The 15037-nt window shown below is 40.4% G+C and overlaps 1 protein-coding gene across 1 annotated transcript in view; it reads left to right on the top strand.

Annotated features, from left to right (window-relative positions):
• The window catches only part of LOC117529421 (BCL2/adenovirus E1B 19 kDa protein-interacting protein 3-like), a 36795-nt gene that overhangs the window by 14226 nt on the left and 7532 nt on the right, over positions 1-15037 (top strand). Inside the window, exons 2-4 of the mRNA XM_034192198.1 lie at positions 8068-8302; positions 9508-9586; positions 9971-10074. Coding sequence (XP_034048089.1) covers positions 8068-8302; positions 9508-9586; positions 9971-10074 — 418 coding nt within the window. The remainder of the gene's footprint in view (positions 1-8067; positions 8303-9507; positions 9587-9970; positions 10075-15037) is intronic.

Genomic DNA, 15037 nt, shown 5'->3' on the forward strand with positions numbered 1-15037 from the left:
ACGACGTGAGATCAAAAGCAGAGACGTTCCCTTGCCCTTGAAATGGGACAGTTTCATGGCACACAATCAGAACAAGGCAGATTTGGCAAGGTTCCTATCCCAGCAACTGTTGCTGCAGGCAGCACAGGACAAACTCATCATAGTTGCAGGTGGTTTCACTGATGAGGAACAGGTGGAATCCTCTGCTGGTTACATCAACACACAGGAGTTGGAGGCCAAACTTGAAGAAGCTGACACAAGAATGGTGCTGCATTGCATCAAGAGCCAAGCATCACATATCATTCCCTCTCATGATACAGATGTCTTGGTTTTGCTGCTGACCCACTTCAACAAGATGTCCCGCAAGAAGGTTTGGATGAAAACAGGAACCGCAAAGAAACTTAAGTACATCCCCATTCATGTAGTTGCAGCAAGTCTTGGAGATGATATACTCGATGCACTTCCAGCATTTCACACTATCACAGGCTGTGACACCACATCACTTCTAGCTGGTCATAGCAAGAAATCCTGCTTTAAGACGTTCAAGGAGTGCTGCAACCTGCTGTCAAGTCTTGGCAAAGGGAATCTCAGTGACCACATCACTGCAGATGCAGAGGCATTCATATGCAAAGTCTTCAAGACTGACTGCGTTTCATCGGACAGAGCGTGGGTGACACTTTTCATTCAGGTTAATATGCTCAAAGTGGGATTTCTGGTCGGGTCAACAGGTACAAAGTTCAATGACCTCTCAAGGTCATCAGAGGACAGATACAGTTTGGCAAATGGCAGATTTGGAATCAGCACACCCAAATTGACAAAGTAACACTATTTGCCAACTTTTACTCAAAAATGCCTGTAGGTGACAACATTTAAAATTTTGGCACCAGTCTGTGTCCCTCAGCAGAGTTCTGGTCTTCTTATGCCAGTTAGATTGATGTGTCACAGCAGGACGTGCACTGCATTTAATATTTCTTAATTCTAAAAAAATTTAAATCAATAATATGTTCATCTTTGAGTGTAAAAATGTTTTCTATACAAAAAACAAAATTGTTCAAAAGTTATTGATCAGTTGGTGTCCTGTTGGCCCACATCTTGTATGTTAGAATAAAACTGAAAATTTGTTTTGGATAAATTTACATGTGCTATACTTGCACTACAGAAAGTACAATGATGGACATACACTGAACAAAAATATAAATGCAACACTTTTGTTTTTGCTCCCACTTTTCATGAGCTGAACTCAATCTAAAACATTTTCTATATACACAAAAGACCTATTTCTCCCAAATATTGTTCACAAATCTGTCTAAATCTGTGTTAGTGAGCACTTCTCCTTTGCAGAGATAATTCATCTCACCTCACAGGTGTGGCATATCAAGATGCTGACTAGACAGCATGATTACTGCACAGGTGTGCCTTAGGCTGGCCACAATAAAAGGCCACTCTAAAATGTGCAGTTTTGCTTTATTGGGGGTTTCTGGGGGTGTCAGACAACCAGCCAGTATCTGGTGTGGCCAACCTTTGCCTCACACAGTGCAACACATCTCCTTCGGATAGAGTTGATCATCAGCCAGACACCATTGAATGTTAGCATTTGCCCACTCAAGTCGTTTACGTCGACAAACTGTAGTCAGGTCGAGACCCTGATGAGGAGGACGAGCATGCAGATGAGCTTCCCTGAGATGGTTTCTGAGAGTTTGTGCAGAAATTCTTTGGTTCTTTAAATCGACTGTTGCAGCGGCTGTCCGGGTGGCTGGTCTCAGACGATCTTGGAGGTGAACATGCTGAATGTGGTGGTCCTGGGCTGGTGTGGTTACACATTGTCGGTGGTTGTGAGGCCGGTTGAATATACTGCCAAATTCTCTGAAACTCCTTTGGAGACGGGTTATGGTAGAGAAATGAACATTCAATTCATGGGCAACAGCTCTGGTGGACATCCCTGCAGTCAATATACCAATTGCACGCTCCCTCAAAACTTGAAACATCTGTGCTGTGTGGAAAAAACAGAGCATTTTAGAATGGCCTTTTATTGTGGGAAGGAAAACTAGTAAATGTTCAGAATCATCTATAATGGCTTTGATTTGTAATTTTTCATTTGTCTTTTTTTTTTTTGTATATATAGATGGAGGATGATATATGAGGAAAGACAAAGCCATGGTGCAGTAATGATTTTCATGTATTCTTCTTCCTTCCCTCCTTCTTCTTATTTCTACAACTTCCTCCTCTCTTCTTCTTCTATTATTTCTCCTTCTTCTTTCATCATCATTATTAAAATGCTCTTTGCAGTACTTCAAGATTGGCTTTAAGCAGGATATTATTTTATTGCTTTCCTGATGTGACTTTACTCTTTCTCCATCTCATCAGGTTGAATACATTGTTACATTGGAGGATGTTTGAACAAAATAATACCTTGATAAAAAATTAAACATTTTAACATGTTGAGTCCTTTGGCTATCATGTAATCATGAATTCAGATGATTGTCCTTCTTTTGGTGATCTTTTAAACACTGTGGGGAATATTTAATAATTGGTATCAGTGCAGAGTTTTATCATTAGATGATTGAAGAGTTTTGCTACGACATCAGCTAATCATTAGTTTTCTCTACTTTTATCCCCTCTGTATGAATTACAGGGGATATAGTGGTCATCTGTCCGTCCGGCCGTTTTCACTTGTTAGCGTGACATCTCAACAACCAGTTGACCATTTTCATATATCTTTAACATAAGCATGAACTTTAGCATAAGCTGCCTGGGTTAAAGTGGTTTACAGTCTCTATAAAGTGGCTTAGAAAGACTTTAAACGTGAGTGTAGAACAGTTTAAATGAGATTATTTCTGTTCACTCTCAAATGAAATGGTCTGAATCTGAGGTTATCTCTTTTTTGTTTGTTTGTTTATTTTTTGCATGCACTGACTTAGATTTTGTCTGAAAGGGTTTTCATTCAGGTTTGTTTCAGGTTTCATTCCCACAAGCATCACATCACAAGAAATGAGATGTCAGACTGAGGACCAGTGCACCAGATGCACCAAAGAATCCGATTTCATGTGTTCACATGCCTCCAAAGAGATAAGAATTGTGACACAAAATTAATAAATAATTCAGATGTAGGCCTCTGTGGGAAGTCTTGTGAATGTATCCTAACCTAACAAAATTGAATAAATTCTATGCTATTTTGTGAATGTTTGTTTACAGCTTTTTAAAACCCCTTCAGAATCACCGAATATGCTGTTTAAGCCAGTTCACTAAAATCATATAAATCCACTTTAGACAGTAGTCACAGCGCTTCACTTTTTCCACATTTTATGTTATAACCTTATTCCAAAAATGAGTACCGTATTTTCCGGACTATAAGTCGCACCGGAGTATAAGTCGCACCAGCCACTTTATCCATTATAAAGAAAAACAAACCATAAATAAGTCGCACCGGAGTATAAGTCGCACCAGCCACTTTATCCATTATAAAGAAAAATAAACCATAAATAAGGTCCACTGGACTATAAGTCCCATGGACATACAGGTATGTTAACATGAAAAGTTCAGATGATAATATTGTGACGGCTACCGTTTTCGGATGCATATTTCACCAGTCGCAACTTGTAATCTGCAGAGTATGATTTTCTTTTTGGTGGCATTTTTTCGGGCCTTCTCCGTTGTCTTGTTATGTTATCAGTAACGTTAAAATTTTTATTTTTCTATGGTAGTCAGAAGTCGCAGGAACAGTTACACAAGCCTTGAGCGCCCTCTCGTGAGCTGCATTTTACCTACGGATATGTTTGTATTTTGCGGACCACATTGCGAGCCGAACCATGCAGCACCTACCTGCGCAGCTCATGACCACCCAGCGGTGTCGATCCAGCTCCTTCCAAGTGGAGACGCTAATCCTCCGCCGTCGCTCAGTGCTCCCATGCAGCTCTCAGCGTCAACTCTGCTCACAGTGATATCCAAGGGTTGAAGCTGTCTTGTTAGCCGTCCCGGAATAAACACCATGTTCGTCTGCTTCAAACGCTTTTCACAATCATCGACGCCAGATCCTTCCAAGTGCACACACTAATCCTCCGCCGTCGCTCACCCAATGCTCCCACGCAGCTCTCAGCGTCAACTTAAACACTCTGCTCACATTGATATCCAAGGGTTGAAGCTGTTCTGTTCGCCAAGCCGGAATAACAGCAAGCACCGAGTTCGTCAGCTTCACACGCTGTGGGTGAGGTGAGGAATACGCATCCAAAGTTCTGTTCTCTGATTGGTTATCGCGACCAGCGTGAACTATAGGATGGCCGTCATACTACAGTGCCCATGATGCATTGCATTTCCTTTTCCGGTGGCCATTTTAAAACATAGATCGACTCTGTCACGTAAAATTGTTTTGTTACAGTAAATTAATTGAGGTCCTACCGGTATATTTTTCATTTATAAGTCGCACCGGAGTATAGGTCGCACCCCCGGCCAAAACATGTAAAAAAGTGCGACTTATAGTCCGGAAAATACGGTAAATTAATTTTTCCCTCATTCTATTCACAACACCCCATAATGACAACATGAAAAAAGGTTTTTGGAAATTTTTGCAGATTTATTAAAAATAAAAAACTAAAATCACAGGTACCTAAGTACACAGCCTTTGCTCCATCCTTTGTTGATGCACCTTTGGCAGCAATTACAGCCTCAGGTCATCTTGACTATGATGCCAGAAGCTTGGTGCACCTATCTTTGGTCCGTTTTGCCCATTCATCTTTGCAGCACCTCTCGAGCATCAGTGCACAGCCATTTTCAGATCTCTCCAGAGATGTTCAGTCGGATTCAGGTCTGGACTCTGGCTGGGCCACTCGAGGTCATTCACAGAGTTGTCCTGAGGCCACTCCTTTGATATCTTGGCTGTGTGCTGAGGGTCATTGTCCCACTAAAAGATGAGCAGTCACCCCAGTCTGAGGTCAAGAGCGCTCTGGAGCAGATTTTCATCCAGGATGTCTCTGTACATTGCTGCATTCATATTTCCCTCAATCCTATCTAGTCTCCCAGTTCCTGCCGCTGAAAAACATCCCCACAGCATGATGCTGCCACCACCATGCTTCACTGTAGGGATGGTGCCTGGTTTCCTCCAAACATGACACCTGGCATTCACACCAAAGAGTTCCATCTTTGTCTCATCAGACCAGAGAATTTTGTTTCTCGTGGTCTGAGAGTCCTTCAGGTGCCTTTTGTCAAACTCCAGGTGGGCTGTCATGTGCCTTTTACTAAGGAGTGGCTTCCATCTGGCCACTCTACCATACAGGCCTGATTGGTGGCTTGCTACAGAGATGGTTATCCTTCTGGAAGGTTCTCCTCTCTACACAGACGAATGCTGGAGCTCTGACAGAGTGACTGTTGGGTTCTTGGTCACATCCCTGACTAAGACCCTTGCTCCCCAATCGCTCAGTTTAGACGGGCAGCCAGCTTGAGGGAGAGTCCTGGTGGATCTGAACTTCTTCCATTTACAGATGATGGAGACCACTGTGCTCATTGGGACCTTCAAAGCAGCAGAAATGTTTCTGTAGCCTTCCCCAGATTAGTGCCTTGAGACAATCCTGTCTTGGAGGTCAACAGACAATTCCTTTGACTTCATGCTTGGTTTGTATTCTGACATGCACTGTCAGCTGTGGGACCTTATATGTAGACAGGTGTGTGTCTTTCCAAATCATGTCCAAGCAACTAAATTTACCCCAGGTGAACTCCTATTAAGCTGTAGAAACATCTCCAGGATGACCAGTGGAAACAAACAGGATGCACCTGAGCCCCATTTTGAGCTTCATGGTAACAGCTGTGAATACTTATGTATGAGTGATTTCTTCATTTTGTTTTTTGTTTGTTTGTTTTTTTGTTTGTTTGTTTGTTTTTTTGCTTGTTTTTAGCAAATTTCCAAAAATCTCCAAAAAAAAAACCAAAACAAAAAACTTTTTTCAGTCATTATAGGGTATTGTGTGTAGTTTTTTTTTTTTTTGGGGGGGGGGGGGGGGGATTTCCATTTTGGAATAAGGCTGCAAAATGTGGAAAAAGTGAAGCGTTGTGAATACTTTCTGGATACACTACATCAAACAAGCAAGACTCTATTGACTATTGCACTGAACATTTTGAAACATTTGTTATGAAGCACTTAGTGAGGTAATGAGCAAACATTTAGCACAGGACATGTCTTCATTTTGATGCACACTCCTGAACAGTGCATCCAAAACACAAGCATTACAGAGTGTTCCAGAACAATGTTTTCAGTTTTCCATCACTGATTATGGTACTGTATGGTAAATCTGTTTCAAGTAGGCATTTCTCAAAAATTGAGCTACAGACTAGTGGGGGAAGCCACCAAGACACCCAGACAGCTCTGAAAAAAATATAGGCTTCTGTGGGTGTGAGTGGAGAAACTGGGAATGGTGCGACAGGTGACTGTTGCACCATTCCCAGCTTAGTGTTTGGGTGGAGTAGAGAAGGATTTTAAAACAGGAAAACAGATCAGATGCAGGCTCGGGTTTCCCATGTGCCTTCTGGAAAATTGCAGCTGAAATGTTGCATGTTCTTTTGCAGAAAATCTTCCTCTGTACCTCTTGATCATGAAGCTGTAGAACTGCTAATGCACAGTTTCTCCAACCACAACCACAGAAGCATATAACTCAGGTGTATTCAACTTGTTCCAGAAAGGGCAGAGACGGTGTAGGTTTTGTTCAAAACCACCCACTCCACCAGGTGATTTCACTAACATCACTTTGAGCAGATGGACTCGGTTAATCAGTGAAATCACCTGGTGGAATGGGTGGTTTTGAACAAAACCTACACCGTCTCTGCCCTTTCTGGAACAAGTTGAATACCCCTGCTATAACTCCTTCAGAGCTGTCTAGGTGTCTTGGAGGCTTCCCTCATTAGTCTTTCATAAATGGTCAACTACCTACTTTCCACAGATCTATCATACAGTACCATAATGAGTTGGATGTGTTAATGTGTCAATCCTTTGCTTGTCTTAAGAAAACTGGCTCTAGTTACAGGCTTTAAAGGATATGGATGTTTATTAACAAACAAGATGAGGTTGACCACACAAAACATGAAGTATCTTGGGTTCATTCTGCCTGCAATGAAACAGTCAAAGTAGATGTAAGAATCACTGCATTTTAGTCCTGTCGTCCCAACTTTTTCTGATTTGTGGTTCTAATATTTAACAAGCGCAAACATAAAAAGTTTATTTTTATCTTGAAGCTGATGTGACATGATTGATAATTTTTTTTTCTTTTAAACTGATTATTTTAGTTCTACTTAAAAAAAAATCCTGTTGAATTGTTGTGAAACTTTTAATCCCCGTCCCCCCTTTTTTAACAGGACCAAATTATACTTGATTCTTTTTTTTTTTTCTTTTAAACTGATTAATTAATTTAGTTCTACTTAAAAAAATCCTGTTTAATTGTTCTGAAACTTTTAATCCCCGTCCCCCCTTTTTTAACAGGACCAAATTCTACTTGATTCTTTTTTTTTCTTTTAAACTGATTAATTATTTTAGTTCTACTCAAAAAAATCCTGTTGAATTGTTCTGAAACTTTTAATCCCTGTCCCCCCTTTTTTAACAGGACCAAATTCTACTTGATTCTTTTTTTTCTTTTAAACTGATTAATTATTTTAGTTCTACTTAAAAAAAAATCCTGTTGAATTGTTCTGAAACTTTTAATCCCTGTCCCCCCTTTTTTTAAGAGGACCAAATTTTCTACTTTTAGAGGATCAAATTCTACTTTTATTGTGAATATTTAAAATCTGTAATGTAGAATGTAGATTCTAAAAGCATGCTTTTTCATATCTTTTATTTTTTTACTTTTGCATTTAAACTCTGGGGGATTTTGCTGCTCTTTACTTCTTGCCAGTAAGCAGCAACATTTAAAGTGACCTGTGACTTCAGTGTCTTCTAGCAGGAAATGTTTTCAGAGTGAGGCTGTAATATCAGGGTGAGAGATGGTTTAAAGCCATGAAGCTTTTTTTTCCCTGGTCTCTATATTTCTTGGTGAAAATGGTGGGAAATAGAAATGGGACCAACACCACTGGATTTGCTGCTTTGAAAGAAGGCTGTGTGCTTGTTTCCACCCACAGGCTCCTGGGTGGAGTTGGAGATGAACAGAGGCTCAGCCGGATCGAGCCAGTCGGCCTACTCCAGCGGACCAGCGCCGGGCCTGCTGCCGATTCCCCAGGTGGAGGAGGAGGAGGAGGCCATGGTGGGCGGGCTGGAGCATGTCCCGTCCTCATCCTCCATCCATAATGGCGACATGGAAAAGATCCTTCTGGATGCTCAACACGAGTCGAGCCGCAGTAACTCCTCCTGTGACAGGTAGTTTTTATACGTACAATGTCCTAAAATCTCTCCTGACTACATGCCCATGAGCAAAAGCCTGATGTCCCATTCTAGCTGCAGGACTGACCTCATTGTGCTGACTTAGTTTGAATATGAATAAGCTTAAATTTTTGCTGGTGTTACTGCTTTTTCTCCGACTGTTGCCACAATGAACGAGCGTAATGTGACGCCCTGCACGAGTCGTCTCCCCAAAAACTTCCAAAACACAAAAAGCAACTGGAAGGCAAAGTTCTGTATAAAGCTACAGTTTGTAGGAAGTACTGTCATCTAGTGGCGTGGGATTTCTTTGATTTATCTTACAAAAATTGCGGAGGAACAGGAATCAAATACTTTACGTATCGGCATCTAAGTGCCTGCAAGGGTTACCAGTCTTGCACGTACATGTACTATGTCTCTTTGTTCCTGTTCTATCTCTCCTGACAGTATCTTTTCATCTTTTCCTCTCTCCTCTAATCTGCAGTTCAATAGAAGATTTGCTGAATTTTTGTCATGTGACTGTTGGGTCTCGGATGAGTTAAGATTTCCTCACTTGCACCGAGGATTATTATCATCATTATTGTTATTTTAACAGGATCTGAATTGTGCAAAAATATTGGTGACATACTAAATGAGATTGTCAAAATGATTTTGGTGAAATACCACTATTTTAAGATTAGATTATTTTTCCTGTTAGAAGCATTTGTTACTCGATTGGTTTAGGAACTACTGGAAATTTGAAAATTCACTAACAAGAAGTCAAATATCTGAAGGGATGCTGAGTAGAGCCGCTGCCACTTGGCACTGGAAGGAGCCAGCAGAGGTGGTTTGGGCATCTGGTGAGGATGCCCCCTGGCTGTCTTCCTTGGGGGCTCTTCCAAGGCACGCCCAACTGGGAGGAGGACCCAGGGAAGACCCAGGACACACTAGAGGGATTATATTTCCCAGATGGCTTGGGAACACTGTGGGATCCCCCAGAAAGAGTTTGAAATGCAAATTTGAATATCAGTTGATTTGAAGTCTGTTATGCAGTTATGGGTCCATAAATATGTGGCTAGAGTCCAAGTTTTTATTATTTGTATGACATAGTATTTGTTTTAAATATCCTTGACATAAAGCTAAATATCTTGTGTATAATAAACTTCCAGGATGTTCTTAAAGGATTTCGTAACGGCTCGTCTTTTCTCATTTGGCCTCGCCCACAGCCCTCCCAGACCGCACAGTCCCCAGGATGGCGGACAGATCATCTTTGACGTGGACGTGAGCAGCAGAAGAGACAGCCAAGTAAGAGCTCCTGGTTTGGGTTTTCCATCAGTCTGTTGTCATAGCAACCTCACTCACCAGCCTCCCCGCTGGTGTGTAGATGACAGCTGTACTGTCTTACTGTAGTTTCCATGCAGATGGTGGCCACACCTGATGTGGATTCCACTTTCCCATTGTTTTTAAATTAATGTTTGTTAACACGGTGCTTCTGTTTTGTTCTGCACTGTGGAGACATTTTTATTTTTTGTGTCGGTGAAAGAAATTCTTTGTTACATTGAGCTGTGCTGTGTCGTTACACATAAATTTAATTTTGTTTGTCCTGAAGCAGCAGAGATGCGTCATGGCTGGAGGGGTCAGCCAGAGGCCGAGGCAGCTCTATAACACGTCTTTGTTTGTCTGCTACAGTCGGAAGAGGACGCCATGGACAAGGAGAAGGACATGGACATCTTGATGAAAGATGCAGACTGGGTGGCTGACTGGTCTAGTCGACCGGAAAATATTCCCCCAAAGTAAGTCTCACCTCAGTACACATCTGCACGAAGTTTTCTGTAGAAATGCACATACTATTTATGTTTTTTTTTTTTTTCTTCGAGGGGGGATTCTGGGGCAGCCATTGGAGCCACTGGTCAGAATGCAATAAAATATCCTTAAAGCTACAGTGTATAGGATTTAGTGTCATCTAGTGGTGAGGTTGCAGATTGCATCATGCCATCGCCAGTCACAGTTTTGTTTCCCTTAGCATTTTGTCTTGTTTGGTGATTCTGGGATTCATTTCATGCTCCTTTGCCCCCTCTTGTAACAAGCAGTATGTTCATCATCCAGTTCGCAAAAATGAAGGGTTGTCAAACTGGTTAGCCTGCACAAGCAACCAGCAGACTGTCTATCGGGGAGCCAAGAAATGTATGGAAATAATGATGAAGGCACTCATAGGAATGCACACATCTGCTAAACTTGAAAATGCCTCATCTTGCAATGTCAGAGTTACTATTACTATTTTTTTCTTGTTCCTGTTCCTTCTTCTAATTGCTTTCAAAATAAAGACATGATGACATGGACTGATGCTTTCACTTTGCATTAAATCAGATTGTTGGTTGTTGAATTAATATATCGATCACGTTTGGTGTATTAATTGCTACACCCCTAGAACTAATACGTCCCAGGGTCCTCTCCAGACAATGGAATAACGGCGCCATTATAGTTTCATCACAGCGTCGTTATACTGTGGCATCATCTTGCAATGTTTTTTTATTTGACAATTTATTCATCAACCTTTGTCAAAACATTTTAAAGATACCAGTCGTGACTCACCTTTTTGCTGATTAAAGGCATTAACTCTTGTCTGTTGTTGCGGGCAAGAAATAATCATCCGTTTCACACCGTTTTTATTATTCGTTTCTCATTGCGTGCCTATTTATCGGGCATGCAGTGCACACAACAGCTCTCTGGCATGGACTGGACCATTAATATCTCTCCCACTTTGCTGGTTCGTAAACAGAAGTTACAGTCCCTTGTGTCTGTTGTTGTGGAACTTGACTGATTAAACATTGTTCCTCCAAATGTAAGTAAGTAAGTAAGTAAAGTTTATTTATATAGCACCTTTCAAGATAAAGTCAGAAAGTGCTTCACATAAGAACAAAGAAATTAAAAACAGCAGAAACAATAGAGTTGTCATCTATTTTGAAGTCTAGACTCAAAACGCATTTGTTCTCCCATGCCTATGAATAGCATTTTATGCCATTATCATTTTTATTGTGTTAATTGCTTTTTATTCCTTTATTTTTTTTCTTATTCTTTTAGTCATATCTTTTAAATTGTACTTTTTAAAAAAATCTTTTAATTATTTTAATTATTTTTCAGTTGTTTTGTGTGAGGTGCCTTGAGACAACATTTTTGTGAGTTGGTGTGATATAAATTGAAATTGAAACATAAAACTAGGTAAAAGCCAGCCTATACAAGTGTGTCTTGAGCTTCACTTCAAGCATTTTGATTGAGTCCACAGAACGTAGGCCCAAAGGCAATGCATTCCACCAAGGCAGTGGAGCCACCACCTCCAAAACACAGTCTCCGCTGGCATAACAATGCAGCCAGAAGTGCTGCACTGTGAGGGTCTGGAGTCACAGCTTGACAGAATGAGTTGAAAGTCATCAAATGCTGCTGCTGTTACCAACAACACATCTTCTCCGGACTGCAGGTCCGACTGATGAGACCCGATTCCAGCCTGGTTCTGATTGTCCAGGTGTTTGCTTGCTTTGGGTTGTCTGCTGGAGCATGTTTGTAGCCTGGCTGCTGTAGAAAATCACTAATAAATACAAACTCTCTTAATACCAAAAAACACAGTGACGTGATCATGATGACACGCTGTGTGCAAACTCCTCATCAGTGAAATTATCCTGGTACTGGTAGGTCATTTTACAAGTGAAAGCTCTCCATTTTTGTTGAAATTTACTAACTGCCCGACAGTGTGAAAGCATGTGTGATGCGGACACATTCACCAACGTGGAAACGCCGCCGCTGTTGCCATGATAATCATGCAACAATGACATCACGCCCTGGACAACCTCCTAGATTGATTGATTGATTTTATTTTTTAAGTTCAATGTATGTACATATAATTAAAAATGCATGGATGGGACAAGAAAGTGCCATCCAGCATTATTTAATCAAATCTATGATTTTAATGTACAGTTGTGCTCAAAAGTTTACATACCCTGGCAGAAGTTTAGGGGGTTTTTTTTTTGGCCATTTTTCAGAGAATATGAATGACAACACAAAAACTTTTTTTTCACTCATGGTTAGTGGTTGGGTGAAGCCATTTATTGTCAAACAACTGTTTACTTTTTTGAAATCATAATGACAAACTACCCAAATGACCCTGATCAAAAGTTTACTGTGTGTTTCCCCCTTTTACATCAGTGACAGCTTGGAGTCTTTTGTGGTCATTGTGGACGAGGCTCTCTGATGGTAAAGCTGCCACTGAATGTGTCTTGGACTTTATTTACATTAATTACAAAGAAATACAAACAGTATGGCACTCTATGGTAAATCTGCATGGAGTAGACAGTTCTCAAGAACTGAGTGACTGTGCAAGAAGAAGAGTGAGGAAAGCCACCAAGACACCCAGACAACCCAGGAGAAGTTATGGTCTTATGTGACTGTGATTGGAGAAATTGTGCACAGTGCAAGCTTTGCATTTTGCATCACTACTCTTAGCTTCATAGTGAAGTAGAGCAGAGAAGGATTTTCTTTCACCAAAACAGATCCAATTCAGGCTTGCATCTCAGATGTACCTTCTGACAATTTGTAGCTAAACTTTCAGGTCTTCTTTTTAAGAAAATCCTCCTTGATACCCCTTCATCATGAAGATGGATAACTGGTGATACAAAACCTTGGGGAATCCCCCTAGCAGATCTATGTGCAAGCCTTCTGGGGTGTGCCATGAATCATACGAATGCGGTGTGTGCACACAATTAAAATGAAATTGTCATTTCAGCACTAGAAATACATTAGCGAGTGCACAAATTAGCCATAATTGAATGCTTAAATTAACCAGGAAGGAGTTTCATAAAGGCTGTATTTATAACACATAAAATAGATATCAATACCTTCAAAATGGAATCAGTTTGAAGAGTTTTATTTACTGCCCACATGAGCTTTTCTTCTAATAAAATTTGATCACAATGTTTTTTTAGATTTCAGAGGTTTCTCCCACAATAACTTTACCACTGATATGCCAAATTTACATATTTCATAGCCAGTATAGCTGGCATTAAGGAGCCAAGAAATGGAAAGGCTTCTTTTAGTGTAATGGTATGCTTCAGTGTCTCAAACATGGATGCTCGCAATAGTTAATGTAATATTTTCCATAGTTTGAGCATACATAAACTTCACATTTTAGTGTCAATGTCTGTTGTTTGACTATAGTCCAAGTCTGGTTGTCCATGACAACTGCCACAGAAAATTTCAGGCCTCTAAGTCCATTATTTGCTGAGATATTCTACCTTGAACATGGCTCCAGAAATGACGGCCATAATTTCATAAAAAATGGCAGACCCCATGCACACTAAATTGGCCATATCTCAGAAACTACTTGACCTACAGGCCTCAGACTTCAGATTTGTTGTTCTAAATAGTCTGGGAATATTTGATTAACATTTAAAGAAAATCTGAGACAAAGTGTGTGAGGCCCCTCAAATATCCGTTGAATTGACATGGAATGACCTTTAAGTTAATTCCAGAGCTATTTGGTATATTTGGCCTGTAATAACATTCTACAACCCCTGGCAAAAATTATGGAATCACCGGCCTCAGAGGATGTTCATACAGTTGTTTATTTTTGTAGAAAAAAAGCAGATCACAGACATGACACAAAATTAAAGTCATTTCAAATGGCAACTTTCTGGCTTTAAGAAACACTATAAGAAATCAGGGAAAAAATTGTGGCAGTCAGTAACGGTTACTTTTTTAGACCAAGCAGAGGGAAAAAAAATATGGAATCACTCCATTCTGAGGAAAAAATTATGGAATCATGAAAAACAAAAGAACGCTCCAACACATCACTAGTATTTTGTTGCACCACCTCTGGCTTTTATAACAGCTTGCTGTCTCTGAGGCATGGACTTAATGAGTGACAAACAGTACTCTTCATCAATCTGGCTCCAACTTTCTCTGATTGCTGTTGCCAGATCAGCTTTGCAGGTTGGAGCCTTGTCATGGACCATTTTCTTCAACTTCCACCAAAGATTTTCAATTGGATTAAGATCCGGACTATTTGCAGGCCATGACATTGACCCTATGTGTCTTTTTGCAAGGAATGTTTTCACAGTTTTTGCTCTATGGCAAGATGCATTATCATCTTGAGAAATGATTTCATCATCCCCAAACATCCTTTCAATTGATGGGATAAGAAAAGTGTCCAAAATATCAACGTAAACTTGTGCATTTATTGATGTAATGACAGCCATCTCCCCAGTGCCTTTACCTGACATGCAGCCCCATATCATCAATGACTGTGGAAATTTACATGTTCTCTTCAGGCAGTCATCTTTATAAATCTCACTGGAACGGCACCAAATAAAAGTTCCAGCATCATCACCTTGCCCAATGCAGATTCAAGATTCATCACTGAATATGACTTTCATCCAGTCATCCACAGTCCATGATTGCTTTTCCTTAGCCCATTGTAACCTTGTTTTTTTTTCTGTTTGGGTGTTAATGATGGCTTTCATTTAACTTTTCTGTATGTAAATCCCATTTCCTTTAGGCGGTTTCTTACAGTTCGGTCACAGACGCTAATTCCAGTTTCCTCCCATTCGTTCCTCATTTGTTTTGTTGTGCATTTTCGATTTTTGAGACATATTGCTTTAAGTTTTCTGTCTTGACGCTGTGATGTCTTCCTTGGTCTACCAGTATGTTTGCCTTTAACAACCTTCCCATGTTGTTTGTATTTGGTCCAGAGTTTAGACACAGCTGACT

The sequence above is a fragment of the Thalassophryne amazonica genome, chromosome 17 (assembly GCF_902500255.1).
Source record: "Thalassophryne amazonica chromosome 17, fThaAma1.1, whole genome shotgun sequence".
NCBI lineage: Eukaryota > Metazoa > Chordata > Actinopteri > Batrachoidiformes > Batrachoididae > Thalassophryne > Thalassophryne amazonica.